At 34.9% G+C, this 14,817-nt stretch overlaps 1 protein-coding gene across 7 annotated transcripts; it reads right to left on the reverse strand.

The window, feature by feature from the left end:
• Positions 1–2,619: 2,619 nt before the first annotated feature.
• Positions 2,620–13,485, reverse strand: LOC143233350 (protein C-ets-1-like). Of its 7 annotated transcripts, none has more exons than XM_076469517.1 (3): positions 13,347–13,485; positions 5,988–6,171; positions 2,620–4,970 (listed from the first exon to the last, which is right to left on the reverse strand). In XM_076469517.1, exons 2-3 carry the CDS (start codon positions 6,112–6,114, stop codon positions 4,756–4,758), a joined length of 342 nt encoding a protein of 113 aa, XP_076325632.1. In that variant the 5' UTR covers positions 6,115–6,171; positions 13,347–13,485; the 3' UTR covers positions 2,620–4,755. The 7 variants fall into 7 exon arrangements, with proteins under 7 accessions (XP_076325632.1, XP_076325629.1, XP_076325630.1 ...); XM_076469514.1 differs by having other exon boundaries at positions 13,282–13,411; XM_076469515.1 differs by having other exon boundaries at positions 13,221–13,359.
• Between the last annotated feature and the right edge of the window lie 1,332 nt (positions 13,486–14,817).

Here is a 14,817-nt window from a genome sequence, read left to right on the forward strand (position 1 = left end):
CGTGAATCTTTTTATCGCCAATCTGTTTTCGCGAACCAACCATTAGCCCACATTGAGTCTTTGCGATCATGAGCTTGGTTCTTGCTTGAGTTTAAGAGTTCACTTTTAACTTGCTAGTGAGATATAAATATTTTTTTCTTGTCAATAAACTGAGAGTTGATTTGACAGCTAGTCTTTCGGTGTTTCTACATGACTATTTAACAGGTTTTCGTGAATGTTTCAGATTAAAACTGATATCATCTTGTCAAATTTAGGCTATTTTTTACTTCTATTGGCAGATGTTTGTATCCTAATAGTTATCATGGTGGGCTAGCGTCGGATGATTCAACTTTTGCATCAAGATGTCACTTCATACATTCCACATTTTCAACTGTAGATGCATTATAAATGTAACAGTCGACTCTGTTATCCGGTTCAAAGCTGAATAAAGTCTTTATATCCGCATGTGACTTTCAGTCTTTCTTATAGCTATCGATTCACCTTCGGTACCTCTCTGACCTATTAGTCGATTAGCCCATATGTAAAATCAGGTATCTTTCAGGTTAAAAATACACCAAAGCATATAGTTTATATTTCAACTTCTTACCGACAGGCGCCCTAGTAGCAGAACGATACATCTGCGGACTTAAACGCTAGAAAACGGGTTTCGAAACCCGTGTTGGGCAGAGCACAGATAACCCATTGTGTTGTTTTGTGCTTAACTCCAAACAAACAGAAATATTACTGATACAGGTTCGTTATATGTGTTCCGATTCATAAACGTACGGGTGGGGCAGACACCCTCGATTAAATTACATACAAATTCTCAGTTTTTACTCGGACAAAATTAAAAGCTGGGATTATGGTGATATGGACAGTTTTACTTTCATTCAGTAAACACTGATGGCAGAAGTTTGTTACTTCTAGCCTCTTTGGGCAAAAACTGTACAAGTATCCGCCCCTTCTGAAAAACCCCTTTACGCCGATAATTAGACTGCATGGTAATTCTGAGTTAGATTAACATTTGGTATTTCTACGTTTGTGTTTTAATGCAGTGGACTTGCTTTAAAGTGTATAATGTTGAATGTACCATGTTGCTTCTTTATTCGTAGTGGTTTAGACAAATTACAAGTGTTTAGTGCTAAAACTAAAATACCTTTTGATACAATTGAAGAAGAACACTTTATAACTCGTGAAAACGGAAAACTATTGATTTGCAATACGACGGATTTCTCGATTGCTCCAGTCTTGGATCGATGCTCTGGAGGATTAATATTTCCCGATTGCAATAGCTGGTTGCGGATCATGGATCCTTGCACCCAAAGGCCATGTACATAAACCATTAGCTTACACCCAGACTTTGCGGTTTAGGGCTTTGTTTTTTGCATGCAACCATATAACTTCAATACATTCATATCTATGTATAAGACCATTGAGAAACTGAATGTTGGGAAATTAAAGGTTAGTGATTTTGAATGTTGCTAGTTTGTTGTTCTTCTTTGAAGTTAAGAGCAAACCTATAAAATGGGCTATCTGTCTTCTGCCAATCAGGTATCGAAACGTGGTTCCTAGTGTTAAAAGTCTGCAAATACACCGCTGTGCCACTGGGGGCTTAGGAGACCAGGCCGGTGGTAATTTTAAGGATTACAATGCTAAAATCCGGGGTTCGATTCTCTACGGTAGATAGAGTACACACATAGATATTGTGTAGTTTTATTCCAAAACAATAACCTACAAGGTTCATCCTAACTGTTTAGAAGAAGTAAAGTAAGATCAAGACACAATAAGTAAGATTAAGCGAGGTTTGACTTCTGATATAAATCGAGTTGTATGCTCTTTTACATAAAAAACATTTGATTACATCAATATTTTCTTATTTTTCATAAACACAAGCTAGGCATGACTGGTCTTTTAACAATAATAAAATACACTGAAAACACAAAGTCAACTAGAAATGATAAAACACATGTGTTCATTTAACTACATCTTGAGTTTGATTTTAATTGTTTCCGTTAGGCCAAAAGCGTTTCGTGCATTAAAATACAAATACCACAGTCATATACAGACAACAAGGTAATTTAAATATAGTAATTTCGATGCATAACACCGTTTTTACTGTATGTTTATGAATAAATGCGATATTAATGTTTTGAAATTCAAGAACAAATATCTACCTTGTAACGTCCCCCAGCGGCACAGCGGTATGTCTGCGGACTCATATCGCTAAAAACGGAGTTTCGATATCCATGGTGGGTAGAGCACAGATAATCCATTGTGTAATTTTGTGTTCAATTCCAAACAAACAAACTTGTAATGCAATAAGTGAAAACTACTGACATTCTGAATACTTACACATATGTTTCTATGAAAAGATATCTCAGTGACCTAATGAAATAGGTTTAAGCCTGAAACTAAAGCTATTTTGAATTCTGGTTATTCTTAACAGTTAATAGGGTATTGTTTTGTTTTGTATACCTTTCTTAGAAGAGTGTTTACTAAGTCGTATATTATAGTGAACTAATTTCGGAAGTGAAAAAAAGAAAATTAACACTTATATTTTGGATCAAAAATAACTAAAACAAAAATGAAACAGCAAACAGTCATGAACATCCAAATCCCACAATGTCCAAACATAGAACATACAATCAAACAGATGATTTATTTTATTAAAACATCGTGTACTTTTCGAGCAACACAAACAGTTTAAAATAATTCTCTAAACTAAAAGAACATTACTTGTTGAGGAATTAATAATGTTAGAGAAACTGCGGAGATTGGTTTTGTTATGTAATAATAACAAGTAGTTTCTCATAACTTGTAAATAATACACTAGTTAACATGGTTATTTGGTCAAACTATTGTTATTCTCCATTACAGTAAACGATTTGACTTCTTGCAATCAACTGTGAAAACCATAAGAGTAACTTGACTCCCTGCAATCAACTGTGAAGAATATAACAGCAACTTGACTTCCTGTAATCAACTGTGAACAATATAAGAGCAACTTGACTTCCTGCAATCAACTGTGAACAATATAAGGGCAACTTGACTTCCTGCAATCAACTGTGAACAATATAAGAGCAACTTGACTTCCTGCAATCAACTGTGAACAATATAAGAGCAACTTGACTTCATGCAATCAACTGTAAAAACCATAAGAGCAACTTGACTCCCTGTAATCAACTGTGAACAATATAAGAGCAACTTGACTTCATGCAATCAACTGTGAACAATATAAGAGCAACTTGACTTCCTGTAATCAACTGTGAACAATATAAGAGCAACTTAACTTCATGCAATCAACTGTGAACAATATAAGAGCAACTTGACTTCATGCAATCAACTGTGAACAATATAAGAGCAACTTGACTTCCTGTAATCAACTGTGAACAATATAAGAGCAACTTAACTTCATGCAATCAACTGTGAACAATATAAGAGCAACTTGACTTCATGCAATCAACTGTGAACAATATAAGAGCAACTGGACTTCATGCAATCAACTGTGAACAATATAAGAGCAACTTGACTTCATGCAATCAACTGTAAACAATATAAGAGCAACTTGACTTCCTGTAATCAACTGTGAACAATATAAGAGCAACTTGACTTCATGCAATCAACTGTAAACAATATAAGAGCAACTTGACTTCCTGTAATCAACTGTGAACAATATAAGAGCAACTTGACTTCATGCAATCAACTGTGAACAATATAAGAGCAACTTGACTTCATTCAATCAACTGTGAACAATATAAGAGCAACTTGACTTCCTGCAATCAACTGTGAAGAATATAACAGCAACTTGACTTCCTGCAATCAACTGTGAACAATATAAGGGCAACTTGACTTCCTGCAATCAACTGTGAACAATATAAGAGCAACTTGACTTCCTGCAATCAACTGTGAACAATATAAGAGCAACTTGACTTCATGCAATCAACTGTAAAAACCATAAGAGCAACTTGACTCCCTGTAATCAACTGTGAACAATATAAGAGCAACTTGACTTCATGCAATCAACTGTGAACAATATAAGAGCAACTTGACTTCCTGTAATCAACTGTGAACAATATAAGAGCAACTTAACTTCATGCAATCAACTGTGAACAATATAAGAGCAACTTGACTTCATGCAATCAACTGTGAACAATATAAGAGCAACTGGACTTCATGCAATCAACTGTGAACAATATAAGAGCAACTTGACTTCATGCAATCAACTGTAAACAATATAAGAGCAACTTGACTTCCTGTAATCAACTGTGAACAATATAAGAGCAACTTGACTTCATGCAATCAACTGTAAACAATATAAGAGCAACTTGACTTCCTGTAATCAACTGTGAACAATATAAGAGCAACTTGACTTCATGCAATCAACTGTGAACAATATAAGAGCAACTTGACTTCATTCAATCAACTGTGAACAATATAAGAGCAACTTGACTTCCTGCAATCAACTGTGAACAATATAAGAGCAACTGGACTTCCTGTAATCAACTGTGAACAATATAAGAGCAACTTAATTTCATGCAATCAACTGTGAACAATATAAGAGCAACTTGACTTCATGCAATCAACTGTGAACAATATAAGAGCAACTGGACTTCATGCAATCAACTGTGAACAATATATAAGCAACTTTACTTCATGCAATCAACTGTGAACAATATAAGAGCAACTTTACTTCATGTAATCAACTGTGAACAATACAAGAACAACTTCGTTCTGAAAGATGTTTATTTTAGACTACACTTCGAGGTACTTTAAGTATCAACTATAAAGGGCACTACTAAGACGAAGCTGGAAGTCTTTGTAGAGCAACTTTCCTCCTAATGGTACTCTATGAACAAACATTTCTATACTCATTAAGCACAGTGCCTTCCCATTCATCAAGAAACGGTCAAGTTGAACGGAGGGCAACTGATGACGTGTAATAACGTGTTGCAGCCAACTGGCCACATGTTCTCGTGTCCACTGACGAGGATCTAAAGAAATAAAAGGTTAATTGAGTACTATGGAATAAAATACAATAATATATATGTACAAAGAGTACAGTCAAACATGTATATATATATTAACGTATTTGTGGCTTCGTATAGTATTAAATCTTGTATCAAGTAATTGAGAATATATTTCATCTGGAAGCAATGTACGGATTAATAGCCCTTAATTACATCATGACGTGGTAGATGTTTGAACTTCAGTTCTGGTTATAAAAAATATACAAGATTTAGACCAAACAAAAGTTTTTATGGACAAGAGGGTCAACAGTTCTTTGAAAGCCATGTACAATTTTCATTCAATGACGTTTTCTAAACAAATGAATAAACTGGGGGAGATCACGTTTGTTTTAACTCAGTCAGTAATAAGGAAAAATACGATGTCTCAATTTTCCGATATTTTCAGTTATTTATTTTCGTTAGAGAAACCAAAAAGAAAAGTGCTCAAGCAATGATAACACATAATGAATTTTCACTTTTTTTTTCAGTAGCAAAACCTATTTATATGAACTATTTGTATATTTTTCTCAACACAAAAAAACGTGAATCTCGATAATCATTTTACATTTTCTTTCTACAAACTTTGACCAACATTGAAAAAATTGTTTTCTTTGACCCAGCTAGAAAGAAAAATATTTATAATTTAAAATATTTCTTTTGTTTGAGCTTACATTTAAACATTTAAAACCTTCTGCGATGAGTGTTTTAACCACCCGCACCACAATACAGTAGTGTGAGTCAGTCAGTATACATTTAAACAATGTCATATATGCGAAGCCTGACAATGTAATGAATCACGAGAAAAATTATGCGTTTTATAAGCTACGACATAGCATGACATATGAACTTTCAGAGCAAGAAATAAAAATATTTGATACTCTTAATTCTGGTTTTATTCACCCTTGAAACGGAACACTTTCAGAAACGTTGCAGAAGTACAATAGTATTAGTGTTATCTAGGGTTGAATGTCCAAATATAATTATAATGAGGATAATACAAACCTTTAGGCAATAAATGATCACAGTTCGCAACCATACTTCTCCATTGCTGACGTGTGAATGAATTTTTCGGTGGTATCTTGCACTTCGGCTCAGGATAACAGACTTGACTACCATGGGTGGCTCTCATTAGGTAAGAACATGGAACAGTAAGTGAGTCTGTTCTCCAGATAGGACTGGCGAAATCCTTAGCATTAAAGTAACAGATAATAATTTGTAAAACATCATAATGCGGCTTTATGATATTGACGTGATTATTAAATTGATATTAATTAATGTTATTTTGTTAATCCATAAAATTGCCAATACTACATGCACATATAGGGAAAAAACAGCAGCAGAAACATGTGAAGGTCACAAGGTGTTCTGACATGTGAAGGTCACAAGGTGTTCTCACTTTTGAAGGTAAATCTTTCTTATATTCTTTTGTTTACTTTTCTTGCCAATATTTTGACAAAATTTTGTCTTCAAACTATTAGCGAAACATCTTCAAGAAAGTAAAAAATAAAAAAGGAATATTTGTTTTTTTGAATTTCGCACAAAGCTACTCGAGAGCTATCTACGCTAGCCGTCCTTAATTTAGCAGTGTAAGACTAGAGGGAAGGCAGCTATTCATCACCACCCACCGCCAACTCTTGGACTACTCTTTTACCAACTACAATTTCATTGACTATCACATTATAACGCCTCCACGGCTGAAAGAGCGAGCATGTTTGGCGCGACTGGGATGCGAACCATGGGATCCTCAGATTACGAGTCGCACGCCTTAACACGCTTGGCCATGCCGGGCCAAAAAGGAATATTTAAGGAGAATTATTTGAAAGAGTCTAATTACATATATATATATATTTCTGATTATGGGTTTGTTTGAAGCCACTCTCTCCTCACCATGTTGGTTTAACGATAAGTCTATGGGTTTCTAGTGCTACAAAATTGACTTTCAATACTCCCAGTGAACGGAGCAAAGATGTCAGATACCCAGTTATGAGCTCATCAACAAACGAACAAAAAATGTGCTTGATGCGAAGCAAAAAAGCTATCAGCACAGTTCTTTTGTATAACGAGGCGCAAGCTATCAGCACAGTTCTTTTGTATAACGAGGCGCAGGAAGAAAAAGATATTTCTGTAACATAACTTTTCAATTCACTAAGACTTGCGTCATGGCACGAGCGTTGATGAATATTTGGGGAATGTGTTATTTTGACCAGAAGCGACACAACAGTAAATATTTGTATTACGCTAAACTCCCATACTTAATAAATCAACAACATTAGCAAATAACATGCACTATAGTGGTTAGCTTGCTGGTGTTTTTTGACGGTCAGTATCCCCCGGTTGGTCAGCGGTAAATTTTAGCATTTGTTACACTAAAATCGAGGTTTCGATTGCCCTCGGCGGACACAGCAGATAGCCAGATGTGGTTTTGTTATAAGAAAGCACACACACAGTCAACGCTCAAATTTGGGTTTCGACATTCGTGGCGGACTGAGTATATATTTCCAAATACGTAGTTTTGCGCTTAATAACAACCAAACCAATGACATTTGCGTGCATGGTCTAAGCATCTACAGGGTGTCCAAAAAGAGGTCTGGAGCCATAGGTACTTCAATGATTATTACAGGATGCGTTCCACATGTTGTTCTTTTACTTCGAAATAAGTTTGGATTAACAGCAGGATTAACTCGACCTTCTCATGTTTTGACAGCGCAATAATCATTTGCGTATCTGAAATAAAAACAACTGCAAACCATCTATGGTTTCAAACCTTTTTGAACACTATTAATTACTCTCACGCACGTGAACTAGAAGTGACGTAAGCTTTACTGATGAAACGAATGAATCTCAACGTGCTATGCTGTTAAAAACTGTAAACTAGCCTTGATGATAAATATATATATATATAGCCTGTTTATTTCTCTTAATTTAAACACAATGTATTTTATGTCAAAGTATTTCAAAAAATCGTTTGTTTAATGCTAGAACTTGTGGGTTTTATTTGAAATGTTATGTATATATATATAACGTTTGAAATTTCAAAGTTACCATTTGAATCCCGAATTTGCCTAATATTTGTACAAACACACTTGTTTTACAGATCTCCTAATTTGTTCTGTGCATATTTCAAACCAGAAATATGTGTTTTTATTTGTTTACAAAACTTCGTGCATAGTTATTTAAGAGCTATCTGCCCTAACCGTCCCTAATTTATAAGTGATAGAGTAGACGGAAGGGAGTTAGTCTTTACTATCCATTTGCCAGCTCTTGGGCTACGTTTTTACTAACATTGACGAGATTCGATCCTGTGACCCGCATTCCGAGAGTCGTCTGACTTAACCGCCAAGCCATGTCACATCTCAGATATGTGTAACATCCAACTGATGCAGTGGTGGATTTAAGGTTGTCTGAGCCACGGTGGTAATATTTTTTTTTGTAGATTCTACGTCGCTTGTAATTTTACATAGAATAAAATTTTCAATAGACCTCCATTAAGACCATGAACCCTAAGAATGAATCCTCTTTAGCCCCTATTTAAATACGTCACTGCTCTGACGCTTAAGTTTTATTATTCTCATTACGAATGCTAGGTCTTTTCGATGTTTTTGTTGTTAAGTGCAAAGCTGTACAATAGGCTATCTGTGCTGTGCCTACCGCAAATTTTTAAAGTTGATTATTAGCTTTATAAACCCTCTTACTTACTGCTGAGCTACTGGGTGTCGTATTCTGAATATTAATTCTTCTTCAGTTATCGATGTTTAAGGAGTGAAACTGTAAACTATTCCGAAACTGTCTACCAAAGTATTAATATTAATAGTAATCTCTGCACAAAATCTGTATTTATGCTAGATGTTTTATAAACGTTTAATAATTACTATAATATTTCATGTTTAACCTTTTATAAATTTATATACATATATATACTTTTTTGCGCATATGGTGGTAAAAGAACTGTATTTTACTTTATTTCTCTATCTACATATAAAACTCAAGATCTCTGTTAGTTTTCTAGTTTGTTCACTGAGGTAATTGAGGTGGTTAAACTTTTAGGTGCGCAAAACAACTATATTTCGTTGATATGTATGTAAGTGTATGTTGTATGCCGCCAAATCGAGAATTTTATCGTTAACATATGCATTACATTCTACACAGGCTTGACAGTTTGTCGGTAAGTTTGAGTTAATATTTAATTTAGAATACAGTATTATAGGGATATTTTCTCATAGAATAAACCTTACACACATAAGAAATGTATACAGAATTAAAATGTCCTGTGTGAAAAAGCAAACAGTAGGCCTAGTCTATAAAATATAAAGTATATCGTCTGCCATAAAACAGAATACGCGGAAAGAGTAAGGCTTAATTTATATTGTGTACAGTGAGATTAAAGTCAAGTCAAAATTACTAGCATAGCGCTTGCATGAGGTGGAAGATAGTTTCAAACTGGAAACTGTATTTCTTTATTAACACTGGAATAGATAGACCTATTTAGTTATAGATTATTTATTATACAACCACTAGTACATTGCATATTTAACCTCACACTAAAGAGATATATGTAGAATGAGGCTATTGTATGGGAAAAAGCAAACAGTAGGCTTAGTCTATAAAATAAAATTATGCTGTCTACCATAAAATAGACTGAGTGAAAACAGTATGGCTTACTTTATAATAGTTATCGTGTAAAGTGAGATTAAAGACAAGTCAGCGAATTTATTTATTTATTTTTTCCCGGGTAGCTCAGTACCTGGTAGTGGATTTTTTTTATATATAATAAAGTTTAGTATAGGATTTTGTTTGTAGTACATTGCATACATCAGTGCCATAAAATATATTACATTTGCATAATAGTAAATTGAACATAACATTACATATATATATGTATGTTTGTAATTTTAATATTTGAGGAGAGATGACAGGGGAAGGAGGAAATAGAGCTAGGCTTATCGAATTCGCCTTAACGCGTACTCGTATATTAATCTAAATATTAACCATAAGGGCCTATTTTTCTTTGCCAGTGAAGAAAAAAAAACCGTTCACAAGGGAGCTCTATATAAAACAGGCTCTAGTTTCAAACCTAAGGTTATTTTTTCATAAATTCACGAAATATTTTTTACCTGTCGAAATATGGAACGGGGGAACAGAAAGTGTAGGTTCTTTTTGTTTTATTCGAAAACCAGGGCAATGCTGGGCAAGGCTGTTAGTGTTTGATAATCTGAGCCTACAATTTGCCAACAATTCTAAGAGAAACAAACGGATATGACTTCAGCATTTCACATTTTGTGAAGCAGATGCCTATATAACTTTTACAGACGGTCTAATGACGTCACGGGTTGGCGGCAGACAGGAAATTCTTGGTATAAGCACACAGTTGAGTTTTATGTGCGTAAACATACGATGACGTTGTATTCCGGTAATCACAATGTACAAATATGCTAGTCTCTTTCCCAGATGCCTATCGCATATCGTAATTTACACTTAAACCGCTGTGATGAAATAAGGCTTACTTTAACATATACGATGTCGTAACTAGCCGTAGTAACTATGAAAAGTTAAACATTTGAAAATGTGTTTTTTTCCCATCTTCGTAAATTTTCCCTTCTAATGGCTCAGCGGTACGCATGTGGACTCTTAAGGCTAAAAATCAACTTTCGATACTCGTGGTGGGCACAGCACAGATTTTCTCTTAATTACAACAAATCAAATTTCATGAAACCATAAGGTCGTGCTTCCCAAATTTTAGTGTTTCACGACGACTTTTTTGAAAGTCAGATTTCATACTCACTGCTTCTACCTATGTTGAACTTAAACGCTAGATTATAAGACATTAAATTATACTGAAAGAATGAACATAACTTAATTACTAGTAGGTTTGTTTGTTTATTTGTTTTGAATTTTGCGCAAAGATACTCGAGAGCTATCCGCGCTAGCCGTACCTGATTTAGCAGTGTGATACTAGAGAGAAGGTAGCTGGCGATCACCACCCACCGTCAACTCTTGAGCTACTCTTTTACTGACGAATAGTGGGTTTGACTGTGACTTTATAACGTACCAAAAGCTGAAAGGACTAACTTGTTTGATGTGATGGGGATTCGAACCCGTGTTCGAATACAATTTGAGCAAGATACACTAGTTTATCTTGTCACTAGACGTTGTAATTTAGTCATGCTGGACTTAATTACTGGTAGGAAGGGCGTGTCTGTTTGAATGTGTAAAGCAGTTCCATTCATGGACTGATGTATATGAAGTACATTACAAGTTATATCCAAGTAGCTTTCGATTTCTGTATGCACCCCGATTTTTATAAATACGTATTAGAGTCGCGGGAGTGAGTGACCAACTAATTTCCCTTAGATTTAAATTATTTCTGTTTATTTTAAACGACAGTAATAGCTGAAAAATTAATCGCGAACTTCTGACCAGCCTTCTCGAGTGTCCATGGGTCACAACATACAGGTTGAGAAACGTTGTCGTAGGTGACGTAATTAGAATTTTCTTCTGTGTCATGATACTAAAGTAAATTTCAATAAAATAATAATAAAATAAATTATAATATGTTATTAATTAATACCTGAAACCTAATTTTTAAATGATTTAAATACGAATTATATTAACTACAAGACACGTGCGTAATCTAATTAACACCTTAACGGTTGTTGCTCTTGAAAACTAGCCAGCCGGATGAGCCTGAATAATGGCACCTGTAATGTGGTCGACGTATTGTAACATATTCTCCTTAGCTTTCGCACATTGGTGTTTAGAAAGGCGTTACTTAGCATAATTAAAACTGATAGTTTAAAAGTGACCTCAGACTGTGAGGAAAAAAACTCTATTTGTTGTTAATTAACGGAACCAAAACAGTTGAGTAGAATGAAGAAAAAAGGGCTGAAAAACAAAATCAAAGATTAGTAAATGATTTCTCACTCCTTTAATAATAACAATAAAACAAAGAAGACATAATTATCAAAATTGCCTTTGTAACTTCATCACAATTCCCCATCATAATTATTATATATTGTGAATTAATAGTGGTGCTTCAGCTCTTGCGTTTAAATTAGCTATAAACAAAAACTCTTGTTTTCGCACATTCTACTATTGTCATGGTTAATAGGTGTTATTACGTTCACATAAAATGTTGACTCCGAGATCAGGAGTTACAGTTGCGTTCAAATAAAAGTTTGTTTGTTTGTAATTGAGCACAAAGCTGCAACATTGGGCTGTGTAATCTGCCCACCACGGGTATCGAAACCCAGATTTTAGTGTTGTAAGTATGCAAACATCCCGCTGGGCCACTGGGGGGCTTAAATGAAATTACCGTACTGCAGGCTATGTTCGGAATACTGTCCTTAAAAGTTGCAGCTACGTTTACACAGAGTGGTCGCATTGTGGTAATATTTTAGCCATGGTATATCCAACTCCATATACGAAATCTGTCATTTTTTGATATTCTAAAATGTGGGAATGAAACTCTACTCGCAATTGAAGGGGAGGGGGGTTCGAATCCCATCACCACACCTACTCACCTTTTCAGCCGTAGGGGCGTCATAATTCTTGGCCAATCCCACTGTTCGTTAGAGTCTACTATCTGCCATCACTCCTAATTCATCGCTCCAAAATTATGGAAGGCTAGCACAGATAGTTATTGAGTATCTTAGCACGAAATTCTACAAAGAAACGATGTCTTAGTAAACTGCCGATACAATTATCACAGCGTTTCGCTTACTGTTGATGGGGAAACTACACAATGGGATATCTGTGTTGTATCCACCACAAGGATCCAAATCTAATTACTACCATAATAACACTGCGCACTCCCCTCTAGACGAGCGGGTCGCTGTTATTTTGCGTCATTGCTAATGCGAAATTAATGATAACGCAGGAAGTAACATTATATATTCTAAACAAAATGAGCTTTATCACTTCATTAAAATAATTAGGAGCGTATCTTGATCTCTTAGCTACTAAACATCCAACATCTAGCGAGACTGAGTAGAGAATTACTATTTATTCTAAAACTTTTACGAAATTTCTGCTATTTACGTATATAACACTAAATCGACTGAGTTTATGAAATCATATAAAATACGCAATGAAAAGTAGCGAAACTCTTGTAATTTTCTGTAATAGATAAAAATAGTAATAACATAGAGAAAACCATCTGACATCGTTTTTAATTTATCTAAAACGTAGATAAAAAAAACATAATAAATATTATACTTGCTACTTATTCATGTTACCAACTTGAATGGTTCACACAGTGCGGCGACAGTACTGGGTTCAACTATTAGCTAAGTGTTCTAACCTTGTATAAAAATTCACCACCGAAGGGTTTCCTTACGAGGATGTGAAATCACACTGAAGGCTTACCTTCCTACGATGAAAGTAGCTCCACTAACAGTCTCTCCTACAGACTGCTACTTCAGCGCCACTAGTTTCATTTTCGTCAATTAAGAGTGAAAGTGAGTAAGATCTGGAGACGATAGGGAGAAGTTTCGTCATTCTCAAACTTTTTGAACGATAACGGAAAAAGATAAAAATAATTTTGTAGCACTGAGACCAATATTAGATCTAGTCTTATCCCCCAACTCTCCACTATCGTTGGCTGATTTTAGAAAAAAAATTGTTAAAATGAGTGACTGACCCCTCTTTTTCTCTCTGTTTAAATGTACGCCGTTCACATCTGATAAGGACGAAACATGAAAACATTTATTCAAAAGAGAAACAAAACACATGATATGGTATAATTCGCTTGATAAAGAGGTGAACTGAATTATCCATTCTTCGCTGAAGTTTTGTTTATGTGGCCAAGTTCGTATTAAAACAAAAGAAAACAGTTACACGTACGTAACAGTAGAAATATCACGGAGTAAAAGGCCTCAACACTGAAAAATCTTATTTCATCAAAAATTAAGATAGTTAAGTATCTCAGGGTATATTCTTTGTAAGATAGGTAACGGTCGACTATAGAATCTTATAAATACCTTTGCTATAAGTCCAAGTATGCATACTACCTCAACAACAGTGATATACATATTAGTATAAAGTTGTCTGAAGAGACTCGTAGATGCTAGAAAACCGATGCTGGGAGGAAGTAACCAAACCCAATGACTGAAACTGGTATCACACCATAAACGCTGAAATGGACAAAGCTGGAGATTTGTGGTTTAAAAGTTCATAATTTTCGACTTAGTCAACGACAGAGAGGATAGTGGCACCATAGTTTAAGATACAAAATCTACAGTGAAGCATGGTAGTGAGTGAAAAATAGTTTTGGATTGCAACTCAGCCAACAGTAACAGTGGTACTAAACTGTTGGCATTCTGACTGTTGACAAGTACATGCAAATTCTGATCCATCATGCCATTCCTCACTAACTGGAACACCCACGTATTGGTGCGCAATGTCCTGTTGTGAACTTTCTTCAAGGTATATGAATTTGTATAAAAAGTGAGAAGGTCAACCTGAATTGTGGGGACTGGTATCATAACAACAGGACATTTGGAGCAACATACCGTTCCTTTATAAACTTATATAAGAATAAAAACAATGCGTAACGCTGGGTTTAAAGCAAATGGCGATTACTCTTTGTATGTGATTCCTGTATGTGTATCGATCGTGTTTATATAATTGTTTTCAGTATTGTATATTCAATGCTTCCGTGGATTTTTGTGGCGGTGTAATTGGTACTTAATGATAAAAAAATAACTAATTATATAAAGGCATATGGCGCTGTATGGTGTGGCCAAAACAATTTGGTGTATAACGTATTGTGTGTTATTAAGAGGAGATATTTTTCCACCTTCTCGATCTGTAGTAATCCTAAAAAACATATATTTTC

The sequence above is a fragment of the Tachypleus tridentatus genome, chromosome 12 (genome assembly GCF_004210375.1).
Source record: "Tachypleus tridentatus isolate NWPU-2018 chromosome 12, ASM421037v1, whole genome shotgun sequence".
Taxonomy (NCBI): Eukaryota; Metazoa; Arthropoda; class Merostomata; order Xiphosura; family Limulidae; genus Tachypleus; species Tachypleus tridentatus.